The sequence below is a fragment of the Gopherus evgoodei genome, chromosome 1, assembly GCF_007399415.2.
Source record: "Gopherus evgoodei ecotype Sinaloan lineage chromosome 1, rGopEvg1_v1.p, whole genome shotgun sequence".
Lineage (NCBI taxonomy): Eukaryota > Metazoa > Chordata > Testudines > Testudinidae > Gopherus > Gopherus evgoodei.
The window spans coordinates 262,057,903-262,070,879 of NC_044322.1; the positions used below are offsets into that span (position 1 = coordinate 262,057,903).

The 12,977-nt window shown below is 41.8% G+C and overlaps 1 protein-coding gene across 2 annotated transcripts in view; it reads left to right on the forward strand.

The window, feature by feature from the left end:
• The window catches only part of DRAM1 (DNA damage regulated autophagy modulator 1), a 33,180-nt gene extending 20,433 nt beyond the window's left edge, over positions 1-12,747 (forward strand). The window contains exons 4-8 of one of the 2 annotated variants that reach the window (XR_003998053.1): positions 1,964-2,141; positions 7,290-7,348; positions 9,352-9,444; positions 10,661-11,371; positions 12,702-12,747. Coding sequence is in view for 1 of the 2 variants with exons in the window: in XM_030544358.1 (XP_030400218.1) it covers positions 1,964-2,141; positions 7,290-7,348; positions 9,352-9,444; positions 10,661-10,681 (351 nt within the window). In the remaining variant the exon portion in view is untranslated. Of the gene's footprint in view, positions 1-1,963; positions 2,142-7,289; positions 7,349-9,351; positions 9,445-10,660; positions 12,223-12,701 lie in introns of those variants that run through there. The other variant, XM_030544358.1, reaches the window with a different exon arrangement.
• The last annotated feature ends 230 nt before the right edge of the window (positions 12,748-12,977 follow it).

The window sequence follows — 12,977 nt, forward strand, 5'->3', positions numbered from 1 at the left end:
TGAATGCTCAGCCAAACTGCCGGAAAGTGTGGGCGGAAGATAGCTAGCAATGTTGCCTAAAAGCAAAAGAACTGTGAAGGTGAACAGAGGTGAACCAGGTGTTTGTTTTCTATTTTTAATCATACAGTATTTTAAAATACAGAAGTGAAATATAGTTGGTGGGATAGTGTTAAGGAGCGACTGACCATTAAAGGAGAAACTCCTCAGAGCATGATGAGTTAGGCAAAGCAAAAATCTTATATCTGTGGGTCTGATTGTGCTTCTTACCATTGCCCCTGGACAAAGGAGGTTCCCCCATATCTTTGGCCAGTAGCTTAGTCCCTAGCTATTAGGTATCTGGTGATTTTCTGAGCCCTTTTTGGCATGTATGAGGCTAGGGTGAGAGGCAGAGATGGTCCAAGAAATAAGTTAGAAAAGAAGAGAATAGTGGTGCTGGTAGCACCTGTAGTTAAGCTAGCATAACACTTTCAATTACGAGATCCTATTTTCATATATAGATAGCATGGTTGTGGGGGGGAGGAAAAATGGAGAGGAGGAGCCATTTAGATAGCACAGTAATGGACATAGTATAAAAATTTGAACAGAATAAAACACGACTGTGGGGGGAGAAGGAGTGAAACAAGAAGTGGTGGGAGGAAGCCGATGTTGAAGACAACAACAGGGTAAAACTACACCATTATAGGAAAGAAAAGGGGGAGAAAGGTGGCTTCGTGCCAGGAAAGGAACAAGATATAACAAAAGCAAGGAAGACAAGTTCTATTAATGCTGCTTTGCACTGCTCTGGTGGCAGAAATCAGTTTATAAACTGATTTAGACTAGCTATGAGAGGATTCTCTGGCACAGAGGTGATATAGATCTGGCATAGTTTAACATATATAGTTTATACATTCAGAGAATCCAAGAAGTTCTTTTGGCTGTCCATATACTTTATTTTACTGTAGATTCACTTCCAGATATATTTCAGAGTGCGAGAATATTCAGTAAGCTGGATATCACAACATAATAAAGATGGCCGACGACATGAAAGGGAAAGGAGCTCAGGGAGTTGACAGAGGAATATGGAGATTTTCACATCAAAGTCACTGTTTGGACTGCTGCACATCACCCTCCCCTAGTTTTTATATTGCACACTCTCTGACTGACCATCTGATAGTGGAGTATTTGAAGCGACCCTGGCAGTTCTAGTCTCTTACCAGCTGGCAGTTACAGCAAAAAGCCAAGGACTGGCTAGATAGAGAGAATATGAGCTTATCACTTCTGAAACCAGTCCCGCAAATAGAAAATGAAGGCAGTTGGCAAATAGCATAGGCAATCTTGCGTCATCTGCGTGGGTACCTTCTTTGTGAGAAAAACACTCAGTTTGCAGTGGTGTCAAGGTGGCATCTTTCACAATCAATAAATTGTACAGGTGGTATTTAGGATTTAGCTGGAAACTGGTGGAGAAGGTAGAGTTGTCTGAGTCGTTTTCCTCTGGCCTGGTTCAGGTCAGACATCTCTCAGGATGTGAAGGCCCAATGTCCCTGGAACTGGTGGGGCAGCAGTCAAGATGTGAAGCTCACCTCAGTACCCAAATTTCCCTCCCCAAAGTCCTCTTTAAGGACCCAAAAAGGGAGTGATGGGTGGAATAGCTAGTCTTCTCATTTTTTCTCCACCAGTTAGGTCCTAATTTCCAACACCACTAGTTTTGGTTAATTGAACTCTGGTCTTCCTTTCCTCTTGTTTACTAGTTAACATTTTAACATAATCCTTGAGTTATATCTGTCAACCTTTTTGTTCATACAAATTCAGTCTGTCTCGCTTTTGCTCCTTTTCCCTTCAACAACTATTTCTGGTTTTGACACATTCCTTAGCCTTTCCCTCACCTCTCACAGCTGATCTGTAGGCCCAGTTTTTATAACTGGTTTCTAGGCACTACTGTAATACAAATAATAACAGATAATCACTTTGCTGATTCTCTTTCCAGGAGTTATCTGTTCCCAGCGTCCATGATGGAGGAGCTCTTGTGGCTTTTGGCTCTGGTGTTGTTTACATTACACTTCAATCTGTCATCTCTTTCAAGTCATGTCCACAATGGAACAGTCACTCTACATGTTATGTAAGGATGGCCATCTCTATAGTGTCATGGATAGCTGTCATTCCCAGTATCCTTTTTGCATATCACATTGTTGTATCTTTACACACAAATGTTCTTCCTCTGACATTGAACCACTTCTAAAGTAGAATAAATGTCAGGCTACTGCTTATATTGCAGACGGAGCACCATGTTTAGAAAGTTGGCATTGTAAGAAGCATGAATGGCCGTTACCAGATCTTTCTAGAAGCTACACCTTAGTTGTCAGTAGTGCATTTAAGTCTTATGCCCTTGTTTCCTTTTTTTTTTTTTTTGGTTGGTTGGGGAGTGGGGAAGAAAGCAAAGGGGATTCTATTCTAAGAGACAGCCAGTGAATGTAAATACAACACATAGTCCAGCACTCATGTACAGGAGTTAACCCTATAATAACCAGCCACCAACACACTACATACAGTCAAACTACCCTATAAGAAATAAAGAGGGCAGGTGGGAGCCTACTCACATTTGGCCCTCTGACTGAAGAGACAAGCAAGCATCCTTCTAGCCCAAGGGTGGGCAAACTACAGCCTGCGGGCCGGATCTGGCCCCTCAGGGCTTTGGATACGGTCCGCGGGATGGCCACGGGCCCTGTGCTGCTCCCAGAAGCAGCCGGCATCACGTCCCTGTGCCCCTTAGTAGGCAGAGAGCTCCATGTGCTGCCTGAACCTCCAGACACCACCCCTTGCAGCTCCCATTGGCGAGGAACAGGGAATCGTGGCCAATGGGAGCTTCGGGGGAGGTACCCACAGGCAAGGGCAGCACACGTAGCCCTCTTCCACTCCTCCCCCTTGGGGCCACAGGGATGTGGGGCCGGGCATGGTGCGGGGCCAGAGCAGGCAGACAGGGAGCCTGCCCTGGCACTGGTGCATGCTGCTGCCAACCTGGAGCCACTCCAGGTAAGCGGTGCTGGGCTGGAGCCCAAACCCCTCCTGCACCCCAACTTCTTGCCCTGAACCCCCTGCTGCACGCTGCAACCCAACCCTGTGCTCTGAGCCCCTTCCTGCACACTGCACCCCATTCCACACCCCACACTCCCTCCCACACCCCAACCCGTGCCCCAGCCCTGCAATGCAATTTCCCTACCCAGATGTGCCCTGGGGCCAAAAAGTTTGTCCCACCCTGTTCTAGCCTGTATTGTCTCCTCTTGTATAAACGATCTAGCCATCTTCGGAGTGTTAGCTAGAGGAACTAAATACAGTAACTCCTCACTTAACGTTGCAGTTATGTTCCTGAAAAATGCAACTTTAAGTGAAACGATGTTAAACAAATCCAATTTCCCCATAAGAATTAATGTAAATGGGGGGGGGGGTTGCACCAGGGGCAGGGGGCTCAACCCTCAGCTCATCCATTCCACCCCTTCCCCCAAGCCCCCACCTTTGACCCACCTCCTCCCCCTTTACTTTGCACGCTGCATCCTGGCTCCTCCCCCTCCCTTCTAAATGCCCCAAGCCAGCTGATTGCCGCATTCAGGAGGGAGGGGGGAGGTGCGCTGAGTCCTCGCTCCTCCTGCCTCCCTCCTGCCTGGGGCACTTAGCTGGCTTGCGGCATTTAGAAGGCAGGAGTGGGGGAGGAGCGAAGACTTGGCGCACGCTCCCCCTTCCTCCCCCCTGCAGCCTGCCCGCAGCAATCAGCAGCTTGCGGTGTTCGGGAGGGAGGGGGAGCCTGGGCACCAAGTCCACACTCCTTCCCCTCGCCTCCAAAAGGCTGCAAGCCAGCTGACAGCCGCGGACAGGAGGCGGGGGAAGCAGGCAGCCAAACAACGTAAGTGTGGAGCATTGAATGACTTTAAATGAGTATGTTCCTAATCGATTAACAGCGAACAACTTTAAGCGGATGACTTTAAGTGAGGAGTTACTTGTACTGAAATGCGTAAGTTCCCATTACGTAGGCACTTTCTGCCTCAATTTCCTCTCATTGAGCTCCCAAAATAATCCAGGGAGTCTTTCTGTCCACTAACTCCCCTGCTTGGAGTCTGCATTTATTAACAAAACAATCCTCAACTTTAGTCCCACATAATGGACTCCCAGCTCTTTTTAGCTGGAGTCCTTTCACAGATCTCTGCCTTCCTTGTCCAACTCTCTGACTCCAAGAAGTCAGTGGGCAACCTTCCTCTGCTACTGTCCTGGCTCTCCCTTGCTTTCTCAGGGTCTTACTCCCAGGCTACTTCCCTGGAGTTGTCAGCTTCTCCTTAGACCTTTCTTCAGAGCCAGCCACAGTAACCCAACTTACTCCCTTTAATTCCCTTTCTCCAAACAGTTTCTCTGTCCTTTATGAGGCCCACACAGGGGCAGGTGACAGCCTGAACAATCAGTCCTGCCCTCTCTGGCTAGGATATAGTTAATTAGCATACAGGGGTGTGATTGAACAGGGTTGGCTAGCCTCAGGCCTCCTGGCCCTTAAAGGGGCAGACCACCTTGCCATCTTAGTATGTGCAATAATTTACTCCTGGAGGAATTTTGTGCCAAAAAATTAAAAATTCTGCGCACAATACTTTAACATTCTGGAAATTTTATTTGTCAAAATAACACTACCTAATCACACCAGTTTCAATTAGTTTGGTAATGTATTTCAAAATACCAGTCAGCAAGTATGTCTGTAACAGTACTGACACACACTAAAAAATCCCCCAGGATTAGAGAGTTAAAGAATCCCCTATGACAATGCAGTTCCTGTTTCTCTTCCCCCTCCCTCTCCCAGAGCCTAGCTGAGGGGACTAGACACCCACAGCCCAGCAGCAGGAGCCCCCCAGTTCAGATATCCCCCAGAGCCCAGCCATGCCCCCCTTGCCCAGATATTCACACCCCTCCCACCAAAGGCCAGCCATGAGCACCCCTCAGCCCACACACCCATCCTCCTATTCTCAGCCCAGACACCCGCCCCCACTACCCTCGGAGCCCAGAGAGAGAAACAGGCTGATGCTGGGTCACAGGCTTGTGTGGAGTTTCCTGCATACCACTGTCTCCTTCCCTCACAGCACGTGGGGAACTGCAGCTGCTGGAAACCGTCTAGCTCCCTCCTGCAACCCCTGGGAGTGTCTTCTATGTGCTAGCTGGGCTCTGCTGGGTCTAGCGGTCCCCAGTAGCAGCCAGCAGCATTGCAGCCAATTTCTATGGGGGGAAAGGAAATTCTGAGCACACAACATTAATTTCTGCAAAATTCTGCATTGCACAGTGGCACAGAATTTCCCCAGAAGTAGCAATAGCATGCAGCAATTGAAGTTATACATATGTTTCAGAAGGCAGACTATGACTTAAGGTGCTCACATTCACAGCTTCTCTAGCTCACAGTGGTGAAAATTGTTAGCTTAACACAGGACTGCTGGTTGTTGTCAAGTATACTTCTTAAATTTGCAGTTTCTCTCACTCACGGTGGTGAATGTTCAAAATGCAACTCATGACTGACCCACATCACTATGCTGGATAATGCCAAGTATATTTTTGTACTCGTCTTCTCACTTCAATCTGTTTCTTTCAATTGTTTTATATTTTAAATATTTGTAATGGCTTTGTGTATGTGAAGAGGTCAGGAATACTTGTTTGTAAATCTGGTAAGAAATCCTGCTCTGGGAAAACTGAAGTTTATTTTATTATGCTGCGTAGCTATGTCACGTGGAAACTAAAAACAGACCAAAGATGACAAATAATATTCACTTATTTCATAATCTGTGTAATTGCTGACTGTCTTGTGATTCTGCTGGGCTTGTGACAGCTGCACTATTAGTGAGAAAAGGAACTCTGCTGTGAAGTTCCTGTAGAAAAAAGAACGTTTTTTCTGTATATAAAATGTATATTTATACAGATACATTAAATTTTACATAAAGAAAAGTTATGATCACTTGTGCGCCAACTTCTCTATTGGTGCATTCAACCTAATTGACAGGACAGTGTTCTTATATAAACTTACTATGAGCTGCTAAATATGAGTCACAGCAACCAAGCCTCTGGAAGAGAAATCACCTCTGTTGATCACTGTTTTAATCCTTCTGGTTCAGATGAGTAAACTGTAGTGAACAGGACTACTATTCATTGACAGGTTTCGGAGCAGTAGCCGTGTTAGTCTATATCAGCAAAAACGAGGAGTCCTTGTGGCACCTTTGAGACTAACACATTTATTTGGGCATAAGCTTTCATGGGCTAAAACCCACTTCATCAGATGAGTGAAAAATACAGTAAACAGTATCTATATTACAGGACATGAAAAGATGGGCATTGCCTTACCAAGTGTGGGCTCAGTGCTAATGAGGCCAATTCAATTAAGGTGGATATATAATATATACTGCTTACTGTATTTTTTACTCCATGCATCTGATGAAGTGGGTTTTAGCCCATGAAAGCTTATACCCAAATAAATTTGTTAGTCTCTAAGATGCCACAAGGACTCCTCATTGTTTTTACTACTCATTGAGTTGATCTGGCAGTTGCTCCTTGGTATTATTAGTTAAGCTTATAATAAATCCAGTGACAGAGGAACCAGAGTGAAACCATTAAACTTCAGGCTAGAAAATGTTTTGGGGGATTTTTTTCCATTACAGTGCTATCTCCATCCTCATCATGTGACTGGGTTCCTTCCTGCCACACACAGCCCTAGAAACCAAAAGATGATCAAAGCTTAATCATGAAGATCCTACTCAACCCCTTCTTTTTGGCACCCACAATTTTCCCTTTATACTGGACTAGATGGCCTCAGTGGTCATTCTCTGGCTGGGAGGCTTGGTGAACTAACTTCTTAGAGGCTAACCAGAGTGTCAGTCCACAGACAGGGGGTCTGCACCAAAGCCCACTGAAGTCAATGAGAATCATTCTATTCACTTCCGTGGGCTTTGGATTGGACTGTAAGTGACAAGCAGTGTTCACACAAATGATTACACATCTTAGCCATACAGCCAGGGTCTACTCTTGGTTTCTTCTCCTGTCCATAAGAATGCCTTATCTCACCATCCCTCCTTTGCAAAGACCCCTAATCTTATTTATTCAAAGCATCTTTTGTGTTGATCATTATAAGACCCTTTGTGGGAATATACTATGTTTGCTTGGCTTTTTAATATTCTGTTTTATACTGCAGTGTAACTGTTTGGTGTCTTCAGTCTTAGAGAATGGGGACAGGAAATGCATTATAATAGAATATTTTCATTATTATTCATAAGCAATTTTTTATGATTTCCTTTACATTATTTTCCCAGTGATTGCATGTGCGTCATTAATTTCCATAACAAAAATTGACTGGATTCCAGGAGAAAAGGTAACCCTTAGTACGTAACCAATTTAATGCTGCAGCCTATTAGCATGGGTAAGCGATGGTATGTACTTTTAGGCACATGTAAGAACAAGAACACAAGGAATTTAATAGTGTATGACCATAAACAAGCTGTCAAACCTCTGGCATTTCCCTATTTAGGGAAAAAAACAGTTAACAGCTGGGCTTCTTAAAATCAGTGATGGGGAAACCTTAAAAGGGTTGGACTTTCATTTTAAGTAAGCGCCCAAAGTTCCAGACAATCTTATTATGCAAAATTGAGTGAGAAATCTTGTTATAAAACCTCCCTAGAAATGAGTTGTTTCAGCACTTTACTTCCTTATGCAACCACATCCTCAAAAAATGAAATTAATAAAACAATCAGTCTGATCTTCAACCCTCAAGGATATCTTGGTTTGAATTTTGGATGATGGTTTAGCTCTGATCTTTATTTTACTGTACTTTCAGCATCCCTAATTAAAGCCTTGCCCCAGTAAGCATTTAGGGTCAGATCCAAAGCCTTTGCAGTCAATAGCAGTCTGTCCATTACTTAATGGCCGATGGATCAGGATCTTAGAGCACTTGTGGTGATGGCTGAGAAGGATCTCAAAGTTGGATTTGTGGACAAGCTATACCACAGGAGGGAGTACTTTCTCCACAGATGAAGTAAAAGAATGCAGTGTCTATATCTCGTTACCAAAGTTTATAAGTGTAAGCTGGGCAACATGCTTAGACAAGTTTCAGAGTGGTAGCCATGTTAGTCCTGTATCAACAAAAAGAATGAGGAGTACTTGTGGCACCTTAGAGACTAACAAATTTATTTGGGTATAAGCTTCGTGGGCTAAAACCCACTTCATCGGATGCATACAGGGGAAAATACAGTAGGAACATATATATACACAGAGAACTTGAAAAAATGAGTGTGCCATACCAACTATAATGAGACTAATCAATTAAGGTGGCCTATTATCAGCAGGAGAAAAAAAACTTTTGTAGTGATAATCAGGATGGCCCATTTCCAACAATTGACAAGAAGGTGTCAGTAACAGTAGGGGGAAAAAATAGCATGGGGAAATAGTTTTACTTTTTGTAATGACCCATCCACTCCCAGTCTTTATTCAAACCTAATTTAATGGTGTCCAGTTTGCAATTAATTCCAATTCCGCAGTTTTTCGTTGGAGTCTGTTTTTGATTATTTTTTTTGTTGGAGTATTGCAACTTTGAGATCTGTAATTGAGTGACCAGGAAGGTTGAAGTGTTCTCTGACTGGTTTTTGAATGTTATAATTCTTGACGTCTGATTTATGTCCATTTATTCTTTTGCGTAGAGACTGTCTGGTTTGGCCAATGTACGTGGCAGAGGGGCATTGCTGGCACATGATGGCATATATCACAATGGTACATGTGCAGGTGAACGAGCCTCTGATGGTGTGGCTGATGTGATTAGGTCCTATGATGGTGTCCCCTGAATAGATATGTGGACAGAGCTGGCAATGGGCTTTGTTGCAAGGATAGGTTCCTGGGTTAGTGTTTTTGTTGTGTGGTGTGTGGTTGCTGGTGAGTATTTGCTTCAGGTTGGGGGGCTCTCTGTAAGCGAAGACTGGCCTGTCTCCCAAGATCTGTGAGAGTGAGGGATTGTCCTTCAGGATAGGTTGTAGATCTTTGATGATGCGCTGGAGAGGTTTAAGCTGGGGGCTGTAAGTGATGATTAGTGGCATTCTGTTACTTTCTTTGTTGGGTTTGCCCTGGAGTAGGTGACTTCTGGGTATTCTTCTGGCTCTGTCAATCTGTTTTTTCACTTCAGGAGGTGGGTATTGTAGTTTTAAGAACACTTGATAGAGCAATTCCAAAAATCTAAGCAAGACCAGCCATTTACAGATTTGATATTTCCCTACATGTGCATTAATGAGAATTTCTAATTTGTTTGATTTGCCATTTCAATCTACCATTCCATGTTAATTTTGTTTTAGTGTTTATATGGAAGTGTGTTTTGTTTCTCATTTCCATCAGGATTATACTTATCATTTTGTGAGTGCAATCTGCGAATGGACAGTGGCCTTTGGTTTTATCTTCTTCTTCCTAACCTTCATTAGAGATTTTCAGGTTGGTATTTATGAGCCTAAGCAATAGTTAAAAAGGACTATCGATTATATAGTGATAGGTACTATAGAAATTAATAATTTTTAACCTGAGCTAGAAAGGTCAAAGGTATTCACATGCAGATTTTATAACAACACACAGCTTATTTCTGGTCTTCCACCAGGAGCATTTTTACTTTAATCATTCAAAATCCAGTGCCAGATCCTGAGCCCACTTAGATAAATTGATAACTTTACTCATGTGCCTATTTGTTTGCAGGATCAGACCCTGTAAATTGTAAGGTAAAAGTGTGTAACATGGCACCAAAATAAATGAAGTAACTCACTTTGATTTGGGTTTTGTCTATTTTTTAAAAATTTTGTTTTTAAGAGGGATTTTATGTAAAATTCACTTCATTTCAATCAGACCTCCCCCCTCCTTTTATGTTTAAGTTGTCCACTTTGATTTATACTCTCCAATAATTTGTGGAAGGATGTACTTGTCATTCATTTTTCCTTTTTAACATAACATTTTTTTAAAATATTGAAGTGAAAGCCTTTTTGGGCGGGGAGAGATTGCACCTGATAGAACTGAGCTGATTGTTTAGTGTTGAGCCTCTTGCGTACTTATTGCCATACCACCAGCTGTGGTATCTGTTCTCTGAAAATAGCATATGTGCATAATGCATTTCTAAACACAGCACCCTATTTGCGCTCTCTGCCACCAGCAGGACTCTCATATCATGGCCAGACAATGCAATAGTCAAACATAGGGCTGGGTTAGAGCAGCTTCAATTACACACAACTCAAACTGTTATAGTATTAAAGATTTAACCAACATATACGCACACGTTATTTATTAAATAAACAAACAGAAAATGCAAATATCTTTCCTAATTTACATCCTACAATAGAACATGAACAAATATGAAAACTGTCAGATTTAGGCACTCAGAGAAAGGGTAAGTCTTACAGCACTGCATTCAGTTCACACACTGCAGTTTTAGACTCCAAGCTCTGACACTTTTTAAACCAACACAGACAGAAAACCAACCTGTATATTACAATTCAAACACCAACTCTAAACAAAAATCTTTTCCCTTCCAAAATTCCAAACGCTCTCATCATGTTCTACCTTTTGCTAAAACATCCCAACGCAGTCGTTGTGATCCTTAGTATTGCACAGCACAACATATGTAATGAATTTATATTAAAGTGATCTTATTTTATTTTTCCTATAGGGAGTTACCTTAAGGATATAACAGAAATGCATGAAGACTTCTGATGATAGACAAGTATATTTTTTTTATCAATGAACATTGTAGGATTTTTTTTTATTAAAAGAAAATGTTGCAGTGAAACGAGGGATTTCAATGCTGATATGACATGAAGCCACCACTGCATCAACTCTGCAATCTGCATAATCCTACCCAAGGACACCTTTTTAAAACTAACATTTCTAAATGCACTTTTCTACTTAATGGGCTCTCTTAGTCTGCAGCCTTGCAATATTTTTAATTTTTAATACTGTTTGATAATTTTAGAAAAGGTGACCTTGGTGACCTGGTGACCTGTAAAAGCACTTTCAAAGTCTGTCAAAGTGGTAAAACAGAGGCTCCTCAACTTTTCACTTTAGAGCACATGCTGATTTTTCCATTAATAGTAGTCTGATTAATGGCAGTAGTCTTAAACTGAAAGGAAAATACGGTTTCATATTATTTGCAAAGTGTCAAGAAAGTGAACAAAATTAAATCAGTTTAATTTTAATTAGCATGTTAGATTGTGCTTTTCTCCCACATTTGAATATTTTTTTTTGTCAAGGTCTGTGCCCTGTTAAGTTTGCAAGACACTGGTGGGTGGAAGATGATGTGAGCAGACATGAGTAACTTTGTTCCAAGGCCTACGGTTTTGTGGTTTACTGGATTTCAGCACTTATACTGTCAAGCTAATGGGTACGTTATAAATACACTAGATGAAAGTCTAGATTGTTAGTATTGCTTGAAAAATGTTTTCTGCTCATCAGTTTCTGGGGTTTTGTGAGAACATGCCCATTTCTTCTTCCCTGTAGAAAGCTAAAAGCTCATTTTAATGGTGGCTACTGGGTAGCTTTAAAACTGAAGAATGTAATGGGAAGGCAACGGAATAATAAAATATTACTTTTCAGAAACAGTCAGAGGGAAATTGGATGGTCTGACATCTTAATGCTGTTGACTAACATGGTCACGGTCTTCTAACATACCTTTCTAACCAATGACAGCAGAAGGGGAGCCTACCCTAGAGTCATCAAAAAGAGAACTGAAGAGGGAGGAGAGGAGCCACTTATAGTTATATAAAGGAACTGAATATCATTACTGGAGGGCATCTAAGATTGAGATAGGCCATGGGATAGGCTGCTAAATTTTTTTTACTATAAATCTTTTTATACCTGTTTTTTAAAGAAACTATTACTGCATTTGAAGAGTCTGGGATGGAAATTTGTTATAATAATTGAAGAGTCTGCCATATTACAACTAACCAGGACTTAGGATTTGCTAGTATCTGGAGGCAGAAATATTCTTCATGGATTACAGAGAAAAGACAAAATGTCATTGGCTCTGTACTGACCACTGAGCTATCAGGCTAGTTCAGCAAAAATTGTACTTTCCATGGCATATCACAATCATTTGCAGAAATACTGGTGATTGTCATTAGGAATTAATTTTATATTAAATATCATGTACACTATCAGTAAAGAGTGATGTCTAAGACTTGCCAGCTGCTAATGCATCCTTTGATATGTATATTAAACTTAAAGCCAAATTCAGTTGAGTGTCCATTTCTTTTATTAATAACTTGGGGGAAAAACCTACAAAGTTTTCTTTCTAAGATGGACCACAGCCAAATAGTGTGACTTTTTGTCTGCTTGACAGCACTGGCGTCTTTGCTATCTGTAATGTTCGTTTGCCTCGAATTTGAAAGTGTAACATGACGCTTGCTGTTGAAAACCTAGTCCAGACAATAAATGCAAGAGACGTGCCTGGTTGATTAGAAAATGTGTGTCCTATGGGGAAAGAAGACACAATGTTATATAGCATTTATTTTGATACCTCACAAGGATGTAGGACTCACAATAACTTCAAGGAAAGGGGAACTTTTAAAAAAAGAACCAGGCTTTAGAAACCTGGGAAAAGTTAGGAATTTGAATTCATAGACACCATATGAAGCACAATGAAGAATATTTCATTAGCGTGACAGAAGTTATGTTAGTCATGGGGGATGTTTACCCTGTGTTTTCACTCATAGAATCTTGGCACCAAACACATGTCGAGCCAGGATATAGAACCATGAGGAGGAAACACCACTTGCATGATTAAATGGCAATGCACACAAGAGTATTCTGGCCAAATAACAGAAATCCAGCACAAATAATAAATTAAACCAAAAATGTGATAATTAAATAAGAAGAAAGCTGAACGGCAACTAGTGAGACACACATTCCCTGTCTTCCTGAGAGTCCACGCTGCCAGCCTATTTTTACATCTGAGCCAGAATTTCCCCCTTGCTTTAGAACTGCATCTA